Source organism: Eretmochelys imbricata, chromosome 9 (genome assembly GCF_965152235.1).
Source record: "Eretmochelys imbricata isolate rEreImb1 chromosome 9, rEreImb1.hap1, whole genome shotgun sequence".
In the NCBI taxonomy this organism is placed as follows: domain Eukaryota; kingdom Metazoa; phylum Chordata; order Testudines; family Cheloniidae; genus Eretmochelys; species Eretmochelys imbricata.
Window position 1 is genome coordinate 85,173,170 of NC_135580.1, and position 24,180 is coordinate 85,197,349.

The following is a 24,180-nucleotide window of genomic DNA, read 5'->3' on the forward strand; positions in this document are numbered from 1 at the left end:
GATGTCAGCTACTTCTCCTAAATAAAGTACTTGTGACATGTAACACCTGGTCCATAGCCAACTAGTTTTGGTTTGCTTTCTTTCCCTTCTCAGATTCTTTCATTCGCAAGTGTGTAGAACGACCCCTCCTGCCAGGATAGGAAACTTAGAAATACAGTACAAACATGCCATTTTACATGAAACACAGACCAATTTTTCTGGTTAATATTTGTATTCAATACACCTCAATTACAGCTTGATCCAGCTCACACTGAAGTCAGTGGAAAGATTTCTATTGACTTCATTGGGAGTTGGATTAGGGCCTTATGCAGGTTCATATGCTAAATAAAGTTACTTGGAAAAACACACAAAATTAGGAAAGAATAATTGGCCTGTCTAGTCTAATCACCTGCAGTTTGGACTAGATAAGAGTCCATGCCGCCTATGATGAAAAAAGACTTCTCTTGCATAACTTACACCTGGGAGAAAAACTAAAACGTTAAGTAGATGGGACCTCAGGAAGTGCATGCTTGCTCACAGGGCTACTGGGGCAAGGACTAGACATGCAAAGGGTGGAACAGAAGCTAAACAATCACAAAAACTAAGGCTGAAATGGATGAAAACTTGGATATATCTGGTTCCTCTATGTCCTTGCAGCATGCAGATAGGTGCACAAGGCTGTTGCTGCCTAATGGGAGTGCATCCCGTTGACTTGCAAAGAGATTCTCTCTTTTTCTGCATTTTCCTGGCTGTTGTAAACTGACCTTTGTTTCCCAGCCCCAGTCTCCTAACTCGATCAGGATTCCTCCTGTGCTGGCTATCTTATGGCTTGTCATCTTTCTTTCTTTCTGCTGCTAGGATCCTAGAGGCCTTATGTCCTACTACATTTAGGACATCCGTGGGCAGTGCAAGAACTTTGCAGGAAGTGGCCCTAAAACAGGACAGCCACTTAGAATTGGTGCCACCTACAATTGCATGGACCCAGTCATGACTGATTTGCGGTACAAGGCAACATACCTCCAGGGCAAGAAAACATGTAACTGGCTATTAAAGCTCTTTGGTAATATAGGCTCACTCCACCCTGTAGAAGAAGTAGCTTGCTCAAGTAACTATGCGATCATCAACGTTTTAACAAATGAATACAGTTTTATTATTTTAAAATAGTCTTCAGTGAAAAATGCATTACATCACCCTCGTATTGGACTTGATACTGTTGCCCTCTCTGGCAACATTTTGCTTTGAGAAAGCCTTTGTAATGAGGATTCTTTAAGATGCAGTGAGAAGCTTACTTGTGTGACCTTTTCTCTTCTCCTTCCTTATGCTCCAGATGTTAAGAAAGTTTGAAGGCTTCAGAAATATTTTCCAAGAATGCATTTAGTAGGGAAATGTTTGACTCTAGCCTGGGCTTGTCTCGTACATATCTTGGTCATCTGGGGATGAAGCTGTTATTTCATTCAGCACTTCAAAACCTGGAGACTGCCCTTTGCATCATTCACTTGAGCACATCCATCAGAGAAAGGAGGTTTTGTTTTGATTTTTAAATTGGGGAAAAAAAACCCTTTTCTTTGTGAATGGAATGAATATAGTGCTCCTGAAGGTACTAGATTGAGAGCCATGAAGTGCTCGTTTTCGTCCTATTACTGGGACAGCATTGTCAGTGGCGTTGCAAGCCTCTCCTGCAACGATCCAGCAATGTGCTTCAACCCTGAGATGGACGGAGAACCTTCAGAGGGAAAAGGGTTGTTGAGTCTCACTAAACTAATTTAGTTAATTCTCAGACAGTGGGCACACCCCAAAAACACAAACAAAAGCAAAACACTACATTAAACTAGGAAAGTTCACATCAAGAGCCTGGGATAAAAAAAAACTTACAAAAATGTTGTAGTTATCCCCAAAATAAACAATCCAAACACATTATGGTTTGGAAATGCATACTTAGGGTACCGATATAGTCTTATCTCTGCCCTGCATTGACACGAGCCACCCAGTTGTCCGTTCTTTGTTCTTAGGGACACATTCTGCAAATCTTTACTTATACACTCGAGATTGTGATGTGCATGTTGTAAGATTAGGGACTTTAAGAAGGGTTTAAAAATGGACCTCTATCACTCGAGCTAAAGGAGTATCAGGAGCAAGAATCTATAGCAGGCTTTTTATCCTGTGTGGACTAGTCACTAGAAGGGCAAATGGCATATTTAACTGTTGTGTAACTTATTCTTTGAAAACTGCATTTCTCCATTGCTACAAACATAATAGATGAAATTTTACAGTGATATATAGCTATTTGGAAATGTAACAAGAAAATTCCAAGTTACGTAATCAGAGGGAGATCTGCTCTTTGATTGGAGCTGGTATTCAGTCAGCTCTGTCTCTAAATCCAGTTCACGTACTATGCCATTTGCTGACCCAGGTTTTCAAGTACATTCAAACTGTTACATTTCTTACTCTCCTCCTTACACTATTATGTCTGTTCTGTACTAAGGTTTTTTTTCCCCCCTGCTATTAAAAATGTGCTTAGCTCACAGACTGAGACTAGTTACAAATAGAGATGGGCATAAGCCACAAAGGTCAGATCTGGGTCTAAACCAGAGATCCCCAAACTGTGGGGTGTGCCCCCCTAAGAGGGTGCAAAGGAATGTCTGGGGGGCATGGTGGGCCCTGTCCCAGCCCCCATGAGGGGGCTGGGAGGGAGCGCCCCTGGCCCCACTCTGTCCCCAGTCCTGTTCTGCCCCTGGCCACAGCTGTGCTCCTGCCCCAAGCCCCTGCTCTTGGCTCCTGGCCCTCACTCTTGGCTGCTGGCTCCGGCCCCCAGCCCAGCCACAACTCCACTCCCAGGCCAGGGGAGCACGGCCACATTCTGCTACTGGCAAGGGGGTGTGCAAGAGGAAAAATCTGGGGATGTCTGGTCAAAACTGTCTCCAGGTCTGTGGGATTTGGATATGGGAGGTTGGATCAGCTACAGCTTTAGTTCCAAAGAGTGATCCTAAACTAGTAGGGTGTTTATTATCCCAAGGCAGCCTCAACGCCAGTGACACTCGAAAGGCCTAGAGAGCACTCAACACCTTGCATGATCAGGCCCAGCTTATAAATCTGTCTTTCCTCTAACAGTTTTAAAGACATTTTCTCCTGTTGAGATGATCAGAGTTTCTGAAAATGAGCCAGTTGCTTAAAAGGTACAAGTTAGTTAGCCTGTCTAGTTAATGTCAAACAAATCCGCATGACTAATGTAGATCATCGAAATGAAATGAAATGAACCAGCTCTTAATTACAGCATTTTGACTGCGAAGGATCTCAGATGCCGAGAAGGGTCTGGTTACTCAATTTTTCCTCTTTTTCTTTTACAGGGTGGGAAGAAATCCTATAACGGACCATGTGGGGGTCGAGATTGCAGCGCGGGCTGCAAATGTTTTCCAGAGAAAGGTGCTCGGGTATGTTGGCTCTTTTGCTAGCTGAAGAAAAACAGTCCTTGCATCTCTTATCTCCTCTTTTAAAAAAAACAAAGTTAATATGCTTAAGCCTCCATCTAATGACTTCATGAGACAAGGGAAGTGATGCAGACCAGCTGCATCCAAACTGGCCCTGGCCAGGTTTTTGAAAACTATTATGAAAGTTGAGGTTCATTAGTTCTGCAACAAGGCTTTAATGGAACCAGTCATTTCATTATGTCATCTAAGGGCTGATTTAAAAAGTCAAGTAGCTTTTACATACATAAGCTAGAAAGACAATTACAAAATATTAAATAATCAAATCAAGTTGGCTCCCATAACAAACTTTTGCAGTCTATACTCAAATGCTTCTACAGGGTTGTGAATGACAGATTTGGTTCTGGTCTTTGCCTGGACAATTTTATTGTGGGGTGGGAGTAATGCTGAATGTATTTTTGCATTTTTCTTTCACATGGGCTCTTGCAAATATATATATGTGTGTGTGTATATATATATATATATATTGGTTTAGATTTAGCCCCCTCTGAGTTTTGGGTAGGGTTGCCAGTTGTCCGGTTTTCAACAGGAATGCCCAGTCAAAAAGGGACCCTGGCAGTGCTGACCGAGCCGTTAAAAGTCTGGTCAACAGCACAGCGGGGCTAAGGCAGGCTCCCTAACTGCCTTGGCTCCACATGGCTCCTGGAAGCAGTGGCATGTCCCCCCTCTGGCTCCTACACGTAGGGGCAGCCAGAGGGCTCCGCGTGCTACCCCCACCCCAAGCGCTGGCTCTGCAGCTCCCATTGGCTGGGAACCACGGCCAATGGGAGCTGCATGGGTGGCACCTGCAGACAGGGCAGCGTGCAGCTCCACATGGTCATGCCTCCGCATAGGAGCCAGAGGGGGGACATGCAGCTGCTTCCGGGAGCTACTTGAAGTGAGCGCCACCCAGAGCCTGCACCCCTCCCATGCCCCAACCCCCTGCCCCAGCCCTGATCCCCCTCCCGCCCTCTGAACCCCGAAGTCCCAGCCCAGAGCCTCTTCCTACACCCCAAACCCCTCATACCCACCCCCATCCCAGAGCCCACATCTCGAGTCGGAGCCCTCATGCCCCCAGTGCCGCAACTCCTTGCTCCAGCCCTGATCCCCCTACCATCCTCTGGACCCCCTTGGTCCCAGCCCAGAGCCACCTCCTACACCCCAAACCCCTCATCCCCAGCCCCACCCCAGAATCTGCACCTCCAGCAGAGCCCTCGCCCCCCCCACCCCCGCTCCCCACACCCTGCCCTTGCCTGGAGCCCCCTCTTGCACTCCAAACACCTCAGCCTGGAGCCCACTCCTGTACCCCAAACCCTTATCCCTGGCCCCACTCCAGACCCCTCACCCCCTCCCGCATCCCAACCCACTGCATTAGCCCGGAGCCCCCTCCTGCTTCCTGAACTCCTCATTTCTGGCCCCACCCTGGAGCCCCACCCTGGCATCCCCAGCCAGAGCTCTCACCTGCTCCCACACCCCAACCCCCTGCCTCAGCCTGGTGAAAATGAGCAAGTGAGTGAGGGTGGGGAGAGCGAGTGACAGAGGGAGGGGGGATGGAGTGAGTGAGACCGGGGACTCAGAGAAGGGGTGGGGCAGGGGTGGGGCCTCAGAGAAGGGGCAGGACAGGGGGCGGGGCAAGGATGTTTGGTTTTCTGCCAGTAGAAAGTTGGCAACCCTAGTTTTGTGGGTTGTTCAAACCCCAAATCTCAAAGCAACACTAATAAGGAACTGCCAAATTTCTCCTGGTTTTGTGTTGGCTGTTTGAATGGGAGAGGGCTATCAGCTTGGTCTGATTGTGGTTGGTTGTTGTGTGACTCGGGATGAGGGGAAGCTGCTTGGCTTCACCTTTTATTAAATTATTATTTTAATTTTTTCCCAAGCACTCCTTTTTTTGGCATATGTGCTCTTTTGCATTGTATTCAGGAGAAGGCAAAATAAATGATAACATGACGTATTTTAGTGAAGGAAATGGAATTAGGAGAGAGTTCTGCTGGTGCATTGAGGGAATTAATCTGGAAGATCTCATTATCTCTGGAAGTATCACTGAGTATCTACATTACTTCCTGGATATCAGTAATCAAGCAAATTATTTTTGCTGAAAGAACATGTTCCTTTCCCCTGCCTGCACCGCCATATGGCAGATCTTTACTACATCATGTAGAAAAAGCCCAGTCATGTTACTGATTTTTCCCAACCGATTTGTTTCATGGATATAATTTCATAACAAAATTTGCAGAAAGAACAATAAAGTTCAGTTCTCCAAATTCCTAGCTGGATTTTTTGCTAACAAAAATATATTTACATGACAGGTATACAGTATAGTCTGCACTGAGTGTAATCACTTCCTGATGTGCATCTCCCAATGAGAATAACAGAAGCTGCAATCTACAAAAGCTCTGTGGCCTGTATCTCCTTCCTTTTATATTTTTGAAGCAAGCCCTTGAATGGTAGAGTAATGTGTATTTTACAGCTAAGATCTGCCTCCTTGGATCTGCAATAATAAATTAAGTCACTAGCAGCTGTAAAAAGAGTTTTTAATACTAGCAAGTTAGAGATGAGTTATTTCACTATGGAAAAAAATCACCTTTCAGAAAAAAAAATCTCAGCATTATTATTTATTCCAAGTGTCAACTGTGCATGGTAGGGAAATTCAGGACATCACTCGCCTGTTAACTTAATGAGGCTGAATCTGTTTCTTAGCCTCAATTCAGGAACACACCCTTATTCAAGATTAAATTTAAGCACATTCTTGAGATGGATTTATGCATGTGCTTAAGTATATCCTGAGTTCTTGAATGTTTCACTGTTACTCCATGTGCTATGGATGTTTATTATTCAGAACTTCGCTTGGAGGGTGGGAAGTATTTTTAAAGGGTAGAGCAGGAGGCTGGTTTTATTTCCACTTTGCCACTGACTCACTGTGTAGCCTTGAACAAGTCATTCATGATATGATCTCAGCCATTGATTGCAGTGTGTGCTGCATTGGTCAGCACCTTTGCAAAACACAGCACTCACCTTTGTGTTTCTCACTACACTGCACCCCAGTAAACTGAGTATAAAAAGAGTTCAATGAGCATTCCAAGCATTTAATTATTTGAGGTCACCAAAGTGGATGAAAGTCCTTGAGAAGCCTGAAGAATTTTTAGTTATTAAAGCAAATCTTTTGCATTATCTATTGTGAACAATAAATAGAACACAAAGGCTAAGAAATAAGCCATTTTCCTGGCACTTGTTGCTTGTGATGCTGTAGTACATAAAGCACGTGTAAGCCTTGTTGGACTGTGCTTGTTTCAGTGTAAAGCGTACCTTCTGGAACAGTTGACTTGTCTTGCAGTTTGTCCATATAGCATGTTTTTAAAGGAAGTGCTCAATATTCCATGAAATGAGAGGATGGGAATAAAGAGAGTCTAGCCTTCTTCATAAACCAAAGCAGATGATACAAGAGAAAGAACAAACTAGTGTTCTTCAAATGTCCAATAGGAATTATAGTTCTTTCTTTAATTCAGTGGCCTGATCCTGCAAAGCGCTGAGTGCCTCCTCCAGGGTACTTAGAGAGCTCAGCTCCTACAGAGATCAGTGAGAGTTAAGCACACTTAGCATCTTGCATGATCAGATCTTGACAGTGAGGCACAGGCCTGACTTGCTCCTTGGATTGAATATCCCATAAATTGCTCTGACCCTTGGGCAATGTGGAGCATCCTCCTGTTGTCTCTTTACATTCCCAGTGTTCAGCTTGATGTTTGAACTGGCTGCCACACTGTTGGCCTTGCAGTTCGAGCTCTTGGTGTCTCTCTTGTTAAGATGTCACAGAGATTTTAGACTGTTTTCGTTGCTGACCTGAGAACTCACTTGGCTTTTTAACATTTCCAACATGCCCAAGTCCCGCTGACTTTCAGTAATGTAGGCTCCTAAGTCACTTAGGCATTTTTGAAAATGTTAACTCTGCTCTTATTTTTTGCTAGAGACTATTATACTTGTTCTCTCAGTTTTAAGAGCATCAGATGTCCATATCTTTAAGGGAGCAGCTATGGAGATGGGTTTTGTAGAGAGCACCTGTCTGACTAATCCAGATTTTTTAGAAGGCAGTGTAGTGCAATATTTGTCTAGTGCCCACCTTGAGTATTCCAGTAACAAGGTGACAAGTCATGTTATGTATTAGTGCAAAACCACATCTGTATCTCCAGCTGTCCCTATGCTTTTCATTCACTCTGGGAAGTGCTGGTGACTGGTTGGTTGATTGGGGACAGTTTTCCCTTTTTTACGTTATTCAGTGAGGTTTAATTCAGACCCTGTTAACTTTTAAACCTAGAGGATGAGAGATCAGTTGTGGAAGAGCCCTTGATCTCAGTCATTGATTCAAATCCAGCTCTGGTAAATACTGAGCTGGTTAAATTGAAGTCAGTGGCAAAACTCCTATTGAGTTTGGGAATTGAGGTTTCCACCCTGGAAATTGTTATATCTGACGAAGGTTGATTGAGTGGAGCTCAATTCATTCTGCACAAGCCCAATGCCTGGTGGAGAAGTGTCATCTTCATGAAAACCAATGTCACAACTGGCAGCCTTGCTAGCCTTTCAGATAAAGAAGCCAAGGATAGAATGAACAGAGAGAAGGAGACTAGACTACAATTGTGTCTTTTGCTTTTCACAACCACAACAACTGCCCAGTCTTTAGAGATAGTCCCTTTTTTAAAGTTTAGTTGTGGTGCATTGTGAGACAATGTGGGGGAAGCTTGCCAAGTCATTGTCCCTTGCTGTACCTGGTACTGATGGAATACATCGTGTGGCAATTATGCATAGATGTTGAAACAACCAAGGCAGCTCTATAAATTAACCTCATTCTGCCAATTATAAACCTAGAGAGACAAGGTGGGTGAGGGTAATATCTTTTATTGGACTAACTTCTGTTGGTGAGAGAGACAAGCTTATGAGCCACACAGAGCTCTTCTTCAGGCCTGGGAAGGGAACTCCCAATGTCTCAGCGAAATGCAAAGTGGAACTGATTGTTTAGCATAAGTAGTTAGCACAGATTGTAAGGGACAATTCTGCTATAAATCTAAGAATTTCTGTGAGTTTGTTCTTGTTCCTCTAGGCAATATTGGTTTTAAAATCAAAACACATCAGCTCAGCTCATTTTACTTAGTTACTCTTGGTTAATAAATGCTAAATTAAGATTTGTGCAAGAGGTTTAACATTAAACATAAATAACAGCATAAAAGTAACCCACTGTTCAGTATTCATTACATTTCCTCTTTCTGCTCAATCCATAGAGAATATGACAGCTGCCAATTAGGGAACCTAGCTCTTTAGGTAAAGCTGTGTAGATTCAAGTGTCGAGGTCTGGAGTTCAATCCCTGATGTCAGCTAAGATGGCAACTATCAAATAAATACAGAAAGACTCAGTTTTTAAAAGGAGGCTTATGACAGTGGTCAGGGTAAGGTCCATGTACAAATGTGCACCTGTATTTCCTTGCCCTCTGGTATTAGTGCAATTTGTAGTAATTACACACACAGTCACAGTACTTGTGTGTGATCTGATTTGCACAATTAGGTAACCAGCTCCCCTTGCATTTTTATAGCAATCCTCCTTTAAAAATATGTTCAGGAATGTCAACTAATGAAGCAAAACTCTCTAGCTCGTATGAAATTGAATGGAAATGTAACGGAAAAAGGGGAATGAATGAAAATCCTGATGCCTAGAAAAAATAAGGATAACTAACCAAACCCTACAAAAAGGAAAATATAATTTATGAAGAAAAGGGTACCAAGAAAATCTGACTTTGGCTAGATCAGTTTTAAAATTAACAGATTTAAAGAGATTAAAATAAATTTTCATATTTAGGGAAATGAAAAGACAGTAGTTCTAATACATGTTCTCCATTATGTTGGTGAGTGATCTGCAGCTAAAACATTATCAGTACGTAACACTGTCAGCAGAAGTTACTGTGTTAAAATAACATTTTTCATCCTCCCCCACACCAACCCCTTTCTTCAGCGTTTGATCCAGAGCTTAGGTCAAGGTTAACTTTTGAGCTTTTGAAAAGTTCATTCCATATTGATGGCGTTATTGCCGAGACATGCATCTCATGTGAGCTGGTGGAAATGCATTGAGCAGTAGAAGGCCTGCAACATTTCATCTCTACAGTTTGTTTTGCATCTGTGTATGATGGTGCTGGCTTTCATTTTTTTATACTTTGTCATCTAGTTTTAAACACTTGCAAAGATAAACTACCAGCCGTAGTATTTGCGGAGCGTGTGCCATCTCCTGATGCCTGCTCACTTACCTTGGAAGTTTATATCAATAATACAGCTTTCTCTAAACATCACTTGGTGTATTTTGTTGCCTTCCCACTGATATTGGTCCTGTGTGCTTCATCTCTGTCTCTGTTAGAAAGAGTCAGATTTTTGGAAAGGAAAGAATTGAAATGACACCCAAAGCTCCCAAAATTAATACAGCGATGGTGTATCTAATGTAGCTTTTAAGTCCAAGGTTTACTGAAAGAGCTAAACTTTAGTTCATGGTGTTACTAATTATCTTTAATTATTCGTGTGATTTGTAGTCATGTCAATAAATGTTTCTGTTGCAAATCATGTGCTCTGTAAAGCCCTTCTGCCTGATTAAATGCAAGCCCATTAAGATAAGATGAAGTTATTTATCTAACTGCCCTGTCAATTATAAAACCATTAATGCTGTAAAGACTCTCACTCTTCTGACTCAAATACATTTGCCAGCATCTACCACACAGAGATATCTGAGATTCCACAGCTTCACCCTAAACTTAGAATAACTATGGAAAATGCATGGTACATTAGCTATGGGCAATGAATGAATACAACCACTGCAGGCCAAAATAGTTAGAAGAGGTAGACACATCTCCAAGAAATTTGGACTGAACACAGTAACTGGAGGCCACGTTTTTGGAAGATGTAACCTCGCTGCTATTTACCAAGGGTTAAGGTCATGTTGGCAACAAAGATCCTGTGCTCACCTTAATATTGTGATTAGCATCCCCAACTCACTAAAGGCACAGAGGAGCATCCCTTGGGATAGTTGGTTGAAATTTGATTGACAAATGTCATGGTGTTATTTTTCCCCCCAATTAATTTTTAAATTTAAACATTTTAAAGTCTGATTTTTTGTTTGTTTGTTTTTAAATGTGCTGAGACAACAGAGCTTTTTCTGAATTTTGCCTTGGACGGCTAGATAATGTTACCTCAGTACTTGCAGTCTTTTAAGTAGCATTATCTCAACATTTGCAGTTCCCAAGGGATTCCCTATGTTTCGCGTAGGGCGTCCCCAGAGAATTGTAAATACTGAGATAACATTATCTTAAAAGATTTTAGCGCAACCACCCTAAAAAGGAAGTAGCCATGTTCTCTCACATACATTGGTGTATAAACCTAGAACAAATGTTGACTTTTTAGTGGTGACTACTCATTATTAGATCGAGTTTGATAATGAGAGGCACTGCACAGCAGCAGATTACACTGATTTCATAATACAGATCCTTGGAATAAGTCCTCTAGTTAATATGAGTTCAGGAAGGAGCAAGGATACATTGAAAATGAAATGCCTTTTGCTTCTAGATAGAATTGTTCTTCTTGGGCAAGTTGGAAATAACCTGCCTCCTAACATCTTTTCCTCCCACTTGCCCACCCCTTCTCAGCAAGTTCCTTCTCCTTAAAATACAAGTTGAGTTTCACCATCACCAAAAACCCAACAATCTGACCCCAGCTCCTCTCTAAGTGTTGCCCAATGTACCTTCTTCATTTCACCTCTAAGCTTCTACAACCACGGTCCTCTCTCCAGTTCCATCCTAGGCCCTCTTCAGTCTGGCTTCCCCCCTTGACTCCACTGAAGCTGCTCTTACCAAAATCTCTAATCACCTCTTGGCGAAACCTCAGGGCCCCTATTTCATCTTCTTCCTCTGTGAGATCTCAGTGGCTTTTGACATTCAATGTGCCCGCCTCTCCCTTTTCCCTCCTTCATTTTTCTCAACTCTGTTCTCTCCTGACTTTTCTCCCACTTCCCTAATCATTTGTTCATTGTCTCATTATCGTGAGGAGTTCTCCTCTTCTCTCCCAGTTTTGGTAGGAGTCACAAAAGTTTCTGTTCTGTTCTTTCTGTACACCTTTTCTCTATGAGATCTTACACACTTACATGACTTCAGCTATGATCTTGCTGCTGATTCACACATTTGATCCCTTACTGGTCTCCCTCCCTCTACCCTCGAATCTCAGCATCTCTCCTGGACTTTTCCTTATGGGTGTCTCACTGTCAATCTGCATTGAACGTGGCAGAACTGAACTCCCATGCTTTCACCATGTCCTCTTGTCTTCTCTGTTCTTGGAATTTTTGGCAGCAACACTTTTCCCAGGCCAGTTGTTATTTTTGACTCAGCTCTCTCTCTAGCCCCACACATCCAGGGTTGTATTGAAGTATTGTCATTTCTCCAAGAACCAGCGTTTTCTCTGTCTAGCTAAAACTTTCGCCTAGGCCCCTTTCACCTCTGTCTTGACTACTTCAACCTGCTCCTCTTTGGCCTTTCTGACCCCTTCTCATCCCCCTCTGGTCCATTCTAAGATCATTTTCTTGGCATGTTATTCTGATCATATCACCTCTTTGAATCCCTTCACTAGCTCCTCTGTGTATCAAATACAAGCATCTAGTGCTTACTGTTTAGCTCCTCACTACATATCTCCTCCTATATCATACTGCATTTCCCACCTCCAGTCTATTCCACCAGTGATGTCCATTTGGCCCATGCACAAGAGGCAGCTTTCTTCCTTGCTTGTTCTTGCGCATATAACACCTTCCCGGAACTAATCACAAAGCAACCATCTTCTCCACCTTCAGATTCCCCCTCAAGATCTACAAGAGAGGCCATAAACTTGAAAATTGTGCATGTATCTAGCCCATGTAACCACCAATCACCTTGTCCTCCCTTCCTCACCTTCTCCACCCTGCTTGTTACACCAGCTGATTGTCTTGTCTGAAGTTAAACTGTAAGCGGGGACTCTCTTACTCTCTTATTCTGTATAGTGCCTAGCATGATGGGGCCTCAATCTGACATGTGCTTTTGAATGCTACTGGAGAGAAAAGAATCAGCAGCACCCAGTCCATTCCCCTCTAAACACCGTCTATAACAATCCTTTCAAGCTGTCTTGATGTTTTGAGTAGTTTTGATAGTAATGCAGCACTTTCAGCATTAATAAATATTGCGTTAATAAATATTGGCCTGTGATTGTAAGTGATGCTTGATGCTTGATCAGTTTCCGCTCTGGGAAGACATTACAATTATAATGCCATCATTTTATTTGGGAAGAGGATTATCTTCAAAGTTTAAAAAAATCTTGACCATCTGTTCACTGTTATTGAACATGGTTTTGGCAATATTTCGAGTGAAAATGAGGTAATAGTAAATCAAACAAACTACGTGCCTATGTTGTTTTATTAACAACCGCCAAGACTTAGTTTTTATTATTTCCAAAAATGTTGACTTCTGCCAAATGTGGCATTAAGCAAGTAGTGTACATTTCCTGTTCTCCCCTCCTTGACCGAACCTCAGTTAAATACATTGAGTCCTGGCCGTTCACCAGAACTGGAGTACATGCTAACTAAACAACACTCAGATTGCAGTAGGTATCCACATAATATACGATGGGTATCAAAACTGAACCAGTACATACATACAGATGACATCTGTTGTCTAAACCTTGAATACATTTGTCAAGACTTCTCAAGGGGACAGGCATTCATCTTGCCTTGCTTAGACATCTTGGAAGTTGTAATAGTCACTAAACTATTTTGAAGAGGTCCATGAAGAGGTCTTTTGTTGCTGTTTCTGGGTGTGTTTGCGACTTGACTAAAATAAAATGTGGGCCATGTTGTGTGTGAAATGAGGCCTCATCTACACTACAGAACATACTGAATTAGGAAACTGTTTAAAAATAAAATGGTATTGGCTGGCAAGGTTGTGGCACCAGCATGGTGGGGGCAACAGCTGCTCAGCTCTGTTAATCGTACCATTTTTAAAATCTGCCTGCTAATGTGGCACTTCACGGAGTGGTGTGGGGGCCTGAATGAAGATGTTTTGTAATGTTTACCTTTGAAATACCCCAGAGCAATGGTTCTCAAACTGTGCTCCACAGAGCACTTCCACATGGTCTACAGATCCACAGTGATGAAGTATCCGTCCGTCTTCAAGCACTGATGCTTCCTGCTAGATATAGCATAGGCCAGGACTCTTACAGTTTCCAGAGGCTTTTCTGGCTAGCTAAGCATTTTTAAAGCACCTCTCTGCACCCTGCAGGGATGCTTTATGCCTTTTTTGTTGTTGATTGATTGGTAAGAGAAGAGATTACAGTCTCACTCCATCCACTGGGTCACCAATGCATCCTTCCTCTCCGGCTTGGTCTGAAACCAGGCCCTGGTTGTCTCGAATTTGCCGCTCTCCCCCCCCCCCCCATTGGGGCATCTCAGATTAGTGGACACTTATGAAAACTGAGGCTTAAAAAACGTGCCCAAGGCCACACAGCAAGTCTGCGGCAGTCAGAAACAGAGTCCAAATCCTCTTACTCTCAGTCTTGTCCTGCAACTACAACACCATCCTTCTCATCCACAGATGGTATTTTTAATGTTTTAAATGACAATATTCTGTATTTTACTGGTGCTGGCACCTTAAGCCACATGCATGGGCAGGCTAACATAGAAGTTTTTGTTGTTATCTATTATTTCCTGAGTACCCATCCTACTGTAGGTACTGTGGGTGAAATCCTGGCTTCATTGAAGTCATTAACTCCCATTGTCAGTGGGGATCAGGATTTAATGTTCTGACTCCAGGTAGACTGGGGATCAGAACCAGACCAGCTGCTCTAAGCTTGGGTCTACTCCCTGCTTCTTTGGAGCCTTGCCAGCAAAAGAGTGGCCCTACACATCCTGTGTTCCGGCTCTGTAGTTACAGCACTCTACACATCCCTGATCCTTGGAGAAATAAAATTCCCCTCAACTATTTGTTTTGGATATTTTGTCTGGGTGGGCAATAAAAGAATTTAACAGTGTGGTTTCATATTCCCCCCGCTCTTTAAATGCGGGAAAGAAAATCCAAAGATATTGGATGAAGCAGTAGATGCATTATGACACTTCTGGGTGTCTCTTTCTGACTTTTAATACTATTTACTGCTGCTGAAGAAGGACTAGAGCAGGGTTGATATGGCCTTTCAACTTCTAGTTCATCTTTCTCTAGTGCAGCGGAAGGGGAAGAATCTAACAAGGTCCTAACATTGGGAGAAAAGAGTGAATCAGAGTTCTTGTCGTTCGTCCAACAGCCAGGGAAATTTCCAACAGCCTTATCCAACAGCCAGGGAAATTTCAAAAAAATTACATTCTGTAAAAATAAAACTTCTCCCAGAGAAGCTCTCCTTCTTTTCAGATGGATAAAAGAAAATCTGTTTGTTAATGGAGTCCAACACAGGTAAGGATAAATAAATGTTTAAGTGATTCAGTCATCAAGGTCAGCCAAAATAGAGCCCAATGCATTGCAATGTAAGGCCAGAATAGACCACTCCGATCATCGAGTCCAACCTTCCGCTTAAGACAGGCCATATAATTTCCCAGTGATTCTTGTGTTACGCCCATAAGCGATCAAAGAGAAGTTTGGAGCCTTCTGTGCATTGAGAAACAGCAAGAATGCTCGGCTTTTTTCCAGGAAGACGAACAAGGGAGCAATGTACTGTCCTGAACCTGGCCAAAGACACTGGTTACACCTTTCCTTCCTTCACACACTAACTCTTCACTTCCTATAATTGCCATCAAGGCAAGATAAGAGCTCACCGTCTCTCAACAATATTTTTTTTTCTATATCAAAACCCTTTCTTCCAGCTCCAAGATGCTGTTTTCTTATTTTTCCCACTTTTGACTACTTGCAGTCTTGGACTTCCTGTTTCAATATGTTCCCCTGTGGATGCATCTCTGTAAAGTTTCTAAAAATGAATAGAGGCCCATGACCAGGTTGCCTCTGCAGCACCTTCTTGTGGCCCATCAGGACATGACTCATCCAGCCACAGGTCTCTACTGGTAGGTCATTGTTTCTTGTGAGATCCAAATTACTGGTGCTTTGACTTTCCACCAAGGCATCTACCCATTCTGTGGTGCTATGGTCCAACAGAAATCAGGACCAGAAAACCACAGCTCAAACCAGGATAATCTGATGAACGTTCGGAGGGAACTTGCCCTTTTCTTCAAGGCTTGCCTTCAGAAAGTCTGTGCTTCAGATGGTCTGTTCGTCCCTTCTAGTAGGGCCTCATAAGGCTGTCAAACTAACACAGCACTGGGCTGCAATCAAGCTTCTCTCAGGAGAAGCAGAGCTCTGCTGTCTTTCCTGGATGGCCCCGAACTGAGCTAGGTTTCCTCCTTTTAATTACTGTCTCTGTGCCTAATATTTGCTATAGGTGTAACTGGGCCCACGGGCTCTCATTAAACCTCTCGTTGCCAGCATGCGGCCTCTCTGCCCCATCACAAGGATACATTATTATCCCTACTTGCACCATCTGGGGTAATTTTTAAAGATTGTCATGAGACAGGATGTACAAATGCTGGTTGTTATGGTAAGCCTTGCCCGCCTTTGTCCTCAAATAGAGTCTCAGATGCAAGAGCCAGTGAGCAAGGCCTAGCAGCAAGGAAATGGGCCAAGAGTCGAGTAAGGAGCCAACCTATGTCCCAGGAAAACAGCAGAGATTGTGTCAACAAGGCAAACTTAATTAAAGTAACAGATAGGAAGGATTTTCTCCAGTTGACAAGACTGCACCCAGATGGAGCTTAACAGTGAAAATGGCTAATTGGGCAAATCTCTTGTTTGAAGTGGTAAAAAAGAAGCTTTGGTTCCAGTTAGCTAGACGCAAACCAGAATGCTTGGGTCCCTCTGGCTAGTTGTCAGTCTGGCTCGTTCTGAAAAAGAATGCAGTAGCCTGGAGGCAAAGCAGAAATAATCCCCAAATATAGAGCCACAGATTCCAGGGAAACAGGATGGCACCCTGATGCATCAGTGCTTTTCATAATGATTCTGAAGCTGAGACTCTATTTAGATATGGCTTCCCAATTTTATTTTAATCTAAAACAAAAAGGGAAATAACATGGGAGCAATTGTAGGTTAAGACTCCTTTTCAGAGGTAATATCACATATGATTTAAAAAGTAAGGAAATACCCGTGCATTCTCCTTTGATTTTTGAAAAAGGTAACTTCAGGAAGATAAATCAGTGAGGAAAGTTTAAGTCTTGAGATCCCAATATGGTTGATAGATATAAAAGGTGTATTTTAGGCATTTGTTTTCATTGTTGATGATCTGCTGGAAGATCATCTGAGTGTACAACCTGATCTCCTCTATATGGATATTCTTCTGCTTATTTTTATCAGATGAGCTGGCCAAGGTTCATTCAGTCTGATCCTGGAGTTGTCCATGCTTATAGTCGTAGATGACTTTAGTGTCCATACAGATGACACTTTTAGATTTTCTAGGATCTTCTGGCCACCATGACAACCATTGGCCTGCGCCCGCTGGTTTCTGACTAAGTGTGTATCTGAGAGGACCTTTTGGACCTTTTTCTAAAATTATCATTATCCATAGGTCTGACTTTCACCACCGCCGTTTTCTAGCGAGAACTCACTATAACTCCTGGCAGAAGAGTCAGTGGTCCTGCGTCATTGACCCACCATGGATTGTGATGCTATCAAGTTGGTAGCATGCTAGTGCACTATACATTTATTCCCCAGCTTGCCACTCACTAACTGGTCATATAGACAAGTCCTTAGTAGGATATTATGACCCTCTATTGTTCATGGCCATCAATATGACTCTCAAGCATGTTATCCCCATAAATCAACCTCACAGTTACCGTGATTTACTGGTGGCATGAGACAGATAAAAAATAGTAGGCAAAGGCTAGACACCAGTGGCAGTCATTCCATTCAGCATCTAATCAGTTGTGATACACAGAGTATTTAAAATTCTATGCCATAGATCATAGAATATCAGGGTTGGAAGGGACCTCAGGAGGCCATCCAGTCCAACCCCCTGCTCAAAGCAGGACCGATCCCCAATTAAATCATCCCAGCCAGGGCTTTGTCAAGCCTGACCTTAAAAACTTCTAAGGAAGGAGATTCCACCACCTCCCTAGGTAATGCATTCCAGTGTTTCACCACCCTCCTAGTGAAAAAATTTTTCCTAATATCCAACCTAAATCTCCCCCACTGCAACTTGAGACCATTACTCCTTGTTCTGTCATCTGCTACCACTGAGAACAGTCTAGACCAATCCTCTTTGGAGCCCCCTTTCAGGTAGTTGAAAGCAGCTATCAAATCCCCCCTCATTCTTCTCTTCCGCAGACTAAACATCCCCAGTTCCCTCAGCCTCTCCTCATAACTCATGTCTTCCAGTCCCCTAATCATTTTTGTTGCCCTCTGCTGGACTCTTTCCAATTTTTCCACATCCTTCTTGTAGTGTGAGGCCCAAAACTGGATACAGTACTCCAGATGAGGCCTCACCAGTGTCGAATAGAGGGGAACGATCACGTACCTCGATCTGCTGGCAATGCCCCTACTTATACATCCCAAAATGCCATTGGCCTTCTTGACAACAAGGGCACACTGTTGACTCATATCCAGCTTCTCATCCACTGTAACCCGATGTTGTGAAGGTTAAGATGATCAACAGCTGTAGCTGACCTCTTCTGCTTTGTCGTCAGAACTGCCATCACTTGGAAACGTATTTCTAGCTGCAAAAGGCTTTCTGACATTTCTGTACATAAGGATTTGGACTGTACCCATGAGGATAGATCCATGTGTGGAGGGGACAAATGCCATCCTATCTCTGGTTAAGTTTTAGCTTGTTTGGATCACGTAGCCCTGAGGGCTGTTTCTTGCAGAGTTCTATAGGGTGTGTGGCAAGGCACCTCCTTCATCTCGCCAGACCAAGCACTTCCCACTCTGGAAATAGTGGGCCTGGGGTAAATCAGCCCCACCCCACTGTAGGCAGCATTTGTCCTCCTCCCTTCTGTGCTCCTTTGGCCGTATTTCCTGGGTAGGCCTTAGGGGTGATCTTCCACCAAACAAAAGGGGAATAGTCCCATAAACACAAAATCAAAGGGTGATACCTTCCCCTGCCTCCTTGCTGGGGCTGGGTGTCACCCTGTAGTCTGCCCCAGGGTGTCAGTCCTTCCCCTAGCAGGCACTCAGGCTTGTCTGCTTCCCCTATGGGAAGGAGCACAGCCTCCCTTCCAGGAGAAGCTTACTTCCCTGCTGCCACTAGCCTGATAGCAGCTTGTCTCTTTCTCCCTCCCTCCTAGTTTTAAAAGGTCTTAGGCAGCCCTTAACTGGATCCAGGTGTTCCTAGTTGACCTGAGGTAACCCCTTCTCAGATTATATGGAAGGGGACCTTTAACATTCTAGGGCTAACATATCTGCCTTCCCACATGCTCTTGCAGCCCTCTGGCCTGACTCTGTCACAGGCTATAATTTGTCACCCCTTCAGCTTGACTTGTGAGGGAGACAAGGAGGCAGATGGGACTGTGGTGTTACAAATCAACGGAGCTTCAGTAATTCAGGATCTGTGCTTCCTCAGTGCCAGGTTGAAAGAGAACCTGTGAGAGAGAGATGGCCGAGCTTCAGTCCAGAGAAGAGGACATCATGCAACTTGGTTGGGGGAAGCATCTAAAGTTTGGCAGGGATGGTTCCTAACTGCGCTGTGGAGGGTATATCCTTACCCTTCATCAAGGAGGTAGGCAACCTGGTGGTGCTTTTAGATCCCAATTGCACCAGGAGCCACAGGAGGCTTGAGTTAGCCAAAGATGCCACTAGCAGTTTCCCTAAATGTGAAATTAAGATGCAAGAATTTAAAAAGCAGAATCCGCTGGGTATCTTTTTAGTTTAGCAATTGAAGAACCAGTCAAGGATATCTATAATAACAGTTTCTTTCCACCCACAAAGAAAGGAGTAAGAGGAAAAACAGAGTTTGCTTCTTTGCTTATCTCAGAAGGGTAGCCGTGTTAGTCTGTATCCACAAAATCAACGAGGAGTCCAGTGGCACCTTAAAGACTAACAAATTTAGCTGGGCCTAAGTTTTTGTGGGTAAAAAACCCACTTCTTCAGATGCAGACTCTTGCTTATCTCCTTCTCCTAAGCCATTGCATTAGGCATTTCAGTTAGCATGAGGTCCACATAGATTTGAAATATTAAGCATTTAAGCATTATTGTCTTTTATTAAAAAGAAAAGGAGTACTTGTGGCACCTTAGAGACTGCATCCGATGAAGTGAGCTGTAGCTCACGAAAGCTTATGCTCAAATAAATTGGTTAGTCTCTAAGGTGCCACAAGCCCTCCTTTTCTTTTTGCGAATGCAGACTAACACGGCTGTTACTCTGAAACCTGTCTTTTATTAATTGCAATTGTTTCCAAACAGTTGTGAAAATGTGATTGTCCTAAAAACAATGTTACCTTCATTTTGTGGTAGTGTATTTTATATTGCTGACTTTTGAATAACATTACAGATACACATACCAATCTGAATGGGTTGCTTTCTCCTGGAACTTGTTCAGTGTATCCCATTCTGTTTTTCATGTGCAAAGAAAGCTGTATAGATTCTTCAAGTTAGTGTTCAGCATGCACCAGAACTTCCACTCATCAGTCGTTTCTCATCAAGTTTTCTGGAAAACACATAAGAGCATCTGCTTTTCTGTGTAGCAGATCAGATGGCACCTTTGCTTCTGAAGGCTGAGGGGAATTCAGTCAAACCTGAAGGGTCAAGATGAAAACTGTAGCAGGCAAACTTGTTCCCTAGCTGAGAGCCTTCATGTTAAGTATGTCATCTAATTACTTGGTCTGAAAAAAAAAAAAAAAGAAAAACCTGTACTCTAACTTTTGAACAATGTTTTAAATGTCTGTGAAGTTGCCTGGATGTAAGTGGCCTATTAATATCTGGTGTGTTTGGAAAAGTTGTTGTCTTTTTTTATTTGTTAAGACACAGCAGACTCTTGCCAAAACTAATAAACAAAAAAGCCATGCAATTTTAAATGTCTGGTTTTAATCCACAAAAAACAAAATACAAAACACAAACTTAACTTTGAAGGGGTATTTAAAAAAGTCTGTGTTTGTTCTTTAAAGCTTCTTATAATTGTTTTAATGATGATCAAAGAAGGATCTCTAATAGATGGCTCAACATATGATAAATTCTCAGTATTCTAAAACTCTTCTTTCACTCTGTCTAAAATCCTAAGGGAGATACGGTTATGGGGTTCAAGTTATCTTCTCAGCTGATGTAATGCAGTCTACTTTTAAGTTGAATCTCTCAGATTTGTGTTCAAATCCTATTCGGCTAGCAACATCTGTCTTTCTCCCATGATATCCAGGTGCTATCTTTTTCAGTCAAGCTGCACAGATGTAACTGAAGGCCCTACAAGTGGAACTGAGCTACTGATTCGATTGATGTATGAGGGAGAATATAATTCAGCTCACTCTCCCATAGCTGTACTGGTTGTACACTGTTGAGTAGTAATATATATACTATTCAAGAAGATTGCCTTTGAATATACACAGAGAGCACATATTGTTATGCAAAACAGTGACATTTTTACAGTTATTTTTCAGAGCACACCTGCATTTTAGATGAATTATTTCTATAACCTGGCTCTAGATTATCATGATTTCCAGTTTTAAAAGGAAAGGCATTTAATTAAAAGTCATTGGCAAAATGAAAACATTGATGCTCATGTATTTTATAAGTATTTATCAGGAAATGTGTATGAAATAAAGTAAATGATTTGTTGAAAAATTGATAATAGTGCCTGATTTCTAGCAAATTGTAAACTGATTTTACTTAGTTTTTTCCCCCTTGATATTCTATTGATTGTGGTTGGTGTTCTATTCATATGAATGCTACAAAGATTGCTCTAAAAGATATGACACTTCATTTTGAATAACCTGTAAAATATTTTTCAAATATTCTGAATGCCTAGTTGTTTCATTTATTTGTAGTGTGGTGAGATCTGAGCCAGAGCTCAGCTGTGCTAGGAGGTGTACAAACATATAGTAAGAAAACATCCCTGCCCTGAAGTGGTTGCAATCTAAGTAAATTGTCTGAACTTATTTAAAGGTAATTTATAATTATCTTAAATGTTAATTAAGTAATGAGACACTCATGTTCCTTACTCCTATTTAAAAATGTGTTTTCAGGAAAATAGCTGGTTTTGTAGCAAATCTTTCAGACTGAAGAAACAAAAACATCAAGAACTTTGATTATGCTGTGTACCTTTTTATAAGAGAACTCTGATAGTAATCTAACAAAATTATGCTGGAATATCCCTCTTTCCAAATTTAGGAACATATAAAAAGAAAACCAACACTAATGCTTCTTGTCCTGTTTTCATTATTTAGGCCACATCCTCCAAGTAGCATGGACTGTTTGTGGGAGTAGTACAGAATATTTGTGCACCAGGTGGTCATTTTCCATGTAACTCCAGCTGCAGAAGAGCTGTAAATCCAACAGCATTATAAAACCCATTTACAGAACATCCAATGGCTTCTTTTAGTTTTGGATCAGTGTTTCTGGGACGTTCAAAGGAAAACGTTCCTAAGATTTAACATTTTCTCTTGGAAACAATAAATGACTTAAGTATTATCTCCAAACTTTTACAAAGCAGTGAAATCATTAAACCTCATTTGTTTTTCTAACTTCATGACTAAAACCTGAACTAATCTGTTCCAGCCATTCCTTTCCTTTTATCAGCCGGAATGAGTCTTAAATCCTGAGAGCATTTGGATGAATAATAGTTGTGCTTAGAATGGCTTTGTTCTGTGCACTGGGTGAAAGGAAGCAGGCAGGACTTTCTTCATCTTGCTAATCTGGGTGCTTTATTTTGAGCATTTCTGTCCTGCCCGTGACTGTGGAGTCAGGTACTGCACCATGAAGTCTGCAGTAACTGCTCCCTGCACTATCATAGCTCTCCTGTCAGCTCTTGGCCACACACTCAGGGTGAAATCCTGGCCCTATTGAAGTCAGTGGGAGTTTGCCATTGACTGCAATGGGGCCAGGATTTGACCCTCAGACTCTCCAAGTGATCTGTTCTCTAGGCTGTTAGGAATCCCTTCTCAGACTGCCATTTTCTTGTTAGCCTTGTGGCAGGCTTGAAGAAAATCAGACAAGCAGTATTCCACCAATTAGACCTTCTGTATGCCACAAAAAGGTAGTGGTGTGGGAAGTGGGAGGGGAGAATTTCCCACCATTTTCATGGTCCTTGGACTAGGAATGTAACGTAAAGAAGATAAAAGTACCCTGATTTTACCACACTTGTTTGAGAGGTGAATATGTGGGTACTGTGTATAATATCAGCAAGAGGCTATGCCTGAATGAAAGCAAATTCCCAGAGAGTGCTCGAGCTTAGGCTCCTTTACTGAATGCAGACTTGAATATTCAATGCAGTCCTGGCAGTTAGCTGTGACCAAATTGGGTAGGTGGGGCACTGCAAGGCTATATGCCCATTATCATTTACTCGATTAAGTTTAGCCTGCAGCCTATATCATCTTAGGCTCTGGAAAGGCATTTTACCCAGCTGGGTGAGTCTGTCTGACCAGTGAGTTTCAGGTGCAGTGTTGTGAACTGGGTATTAAACACAATACACACAAGATCTCTCGCTCCCGACTGGGGGACAATGCAGAGATGTTGTCAGGACACCTGTCTATAACTTTGACATGGCCTGTCAAAATCCCCACACTCTTCACCCCGTCAGAAAGTAAGCAGAATAATGAAGCTGTTCATCCGGAGAAATACATGGCCGAGGCGCTAAGGGATGACATCCTGCTTGGGCCCAGCAAGACACCGGAAAGTGCCATCTCCTTCACAAATTAACAGCATCAAGGCAGCATCAGGAAGAGCCACTAGATGGAAATTGACTGAGAGCAAACTTGTTCAGGCTGCAGTGGGGGGAAAAAAAGGGTAAGATTTAAAGCCCTAGGCCCCCTGGGTTACATCCTAGATATCCAATCATAGATGTCAAAGGGAGTTTTGCCATTGACTTCAGTGAGGCCAGGATATCATCCCCTGAGCTCCAGGATGCAGGAACTGCTTCCTCCATCCACCCCAGGGGCATATGTTGCCCCAAAGTGGGCAGAGATATAGTTCCAATGTCCCCCCCCATCTCCTGCACCATCCACCTAGGCCAGCTGCATGGGAGGGAGCAAGCTGTGCCATCCCTAGAGCATGCCCGCTGGACAGACTCCCTTGTGAACTAGGCTCTTTGGGGAGGGAATGAATCGTGTTCCTTTCCTGACCTTTGGGAGAGGCAGCTCCCAGGCCATGATTTGTAGGCACAACTTACCGTAGTATTAGAAGTGTGTGAAAACGAGGCCCTGCCTTTGCACAGCATGTGACTTTCCACAACATGCCAAGATCCAGAGCTGCAGCGGCACAGGTGCACCTATTTCAATTATTAGTGACTGGACAGTATTTAAATACCTGGAGTAATGTGCAATTTATAAGTGAAAACACATTTGATTTTCACAACACTTTGCAATAATTGCATGTCATGGTATACGGGATGTTGAAACGGGATGTGTTTCATTTTAGGAAATAACATCCTCAGGGTACATCTAATTTAATTTCCTTTATTTAAATGGACACAATAATAAATAACTACTGTAAACACAAATACAGGGGCTTGAGAAATACTGAATTCACATCTGATAAGGTCTGTTTGGCATGTC

At 42.6% G+C, this 24,180-nt stretch overlaps 1 protein-coding gene across 1 annotated transcript in view; it reads left to right on the forward strand.

Moving 5' to 3' along the window:
- Nucleotides 1–2,370: 2,370 nt before the first annotated feature.
- The window catches only part of COL4A6 (collagen type IV alpha 6 chain), a 120,989-nt gene continuing 99,179 nt past the window's right edge, over nt 2,371–24,180 (forward strand). Inside the window, exons 1-2 of the mRNA XM_077825567.1 lie at nt 2,371–2,397; nt 3,324–3,407. Coding sequence (XP_077681693.1) covers nt 2,371–2,397; nt 3,324–3,407 — 111 coding nt within the window. The remainder of the gene's footprint in view (nt 2,398–3,323; nt 3,408–24,180) is intronic.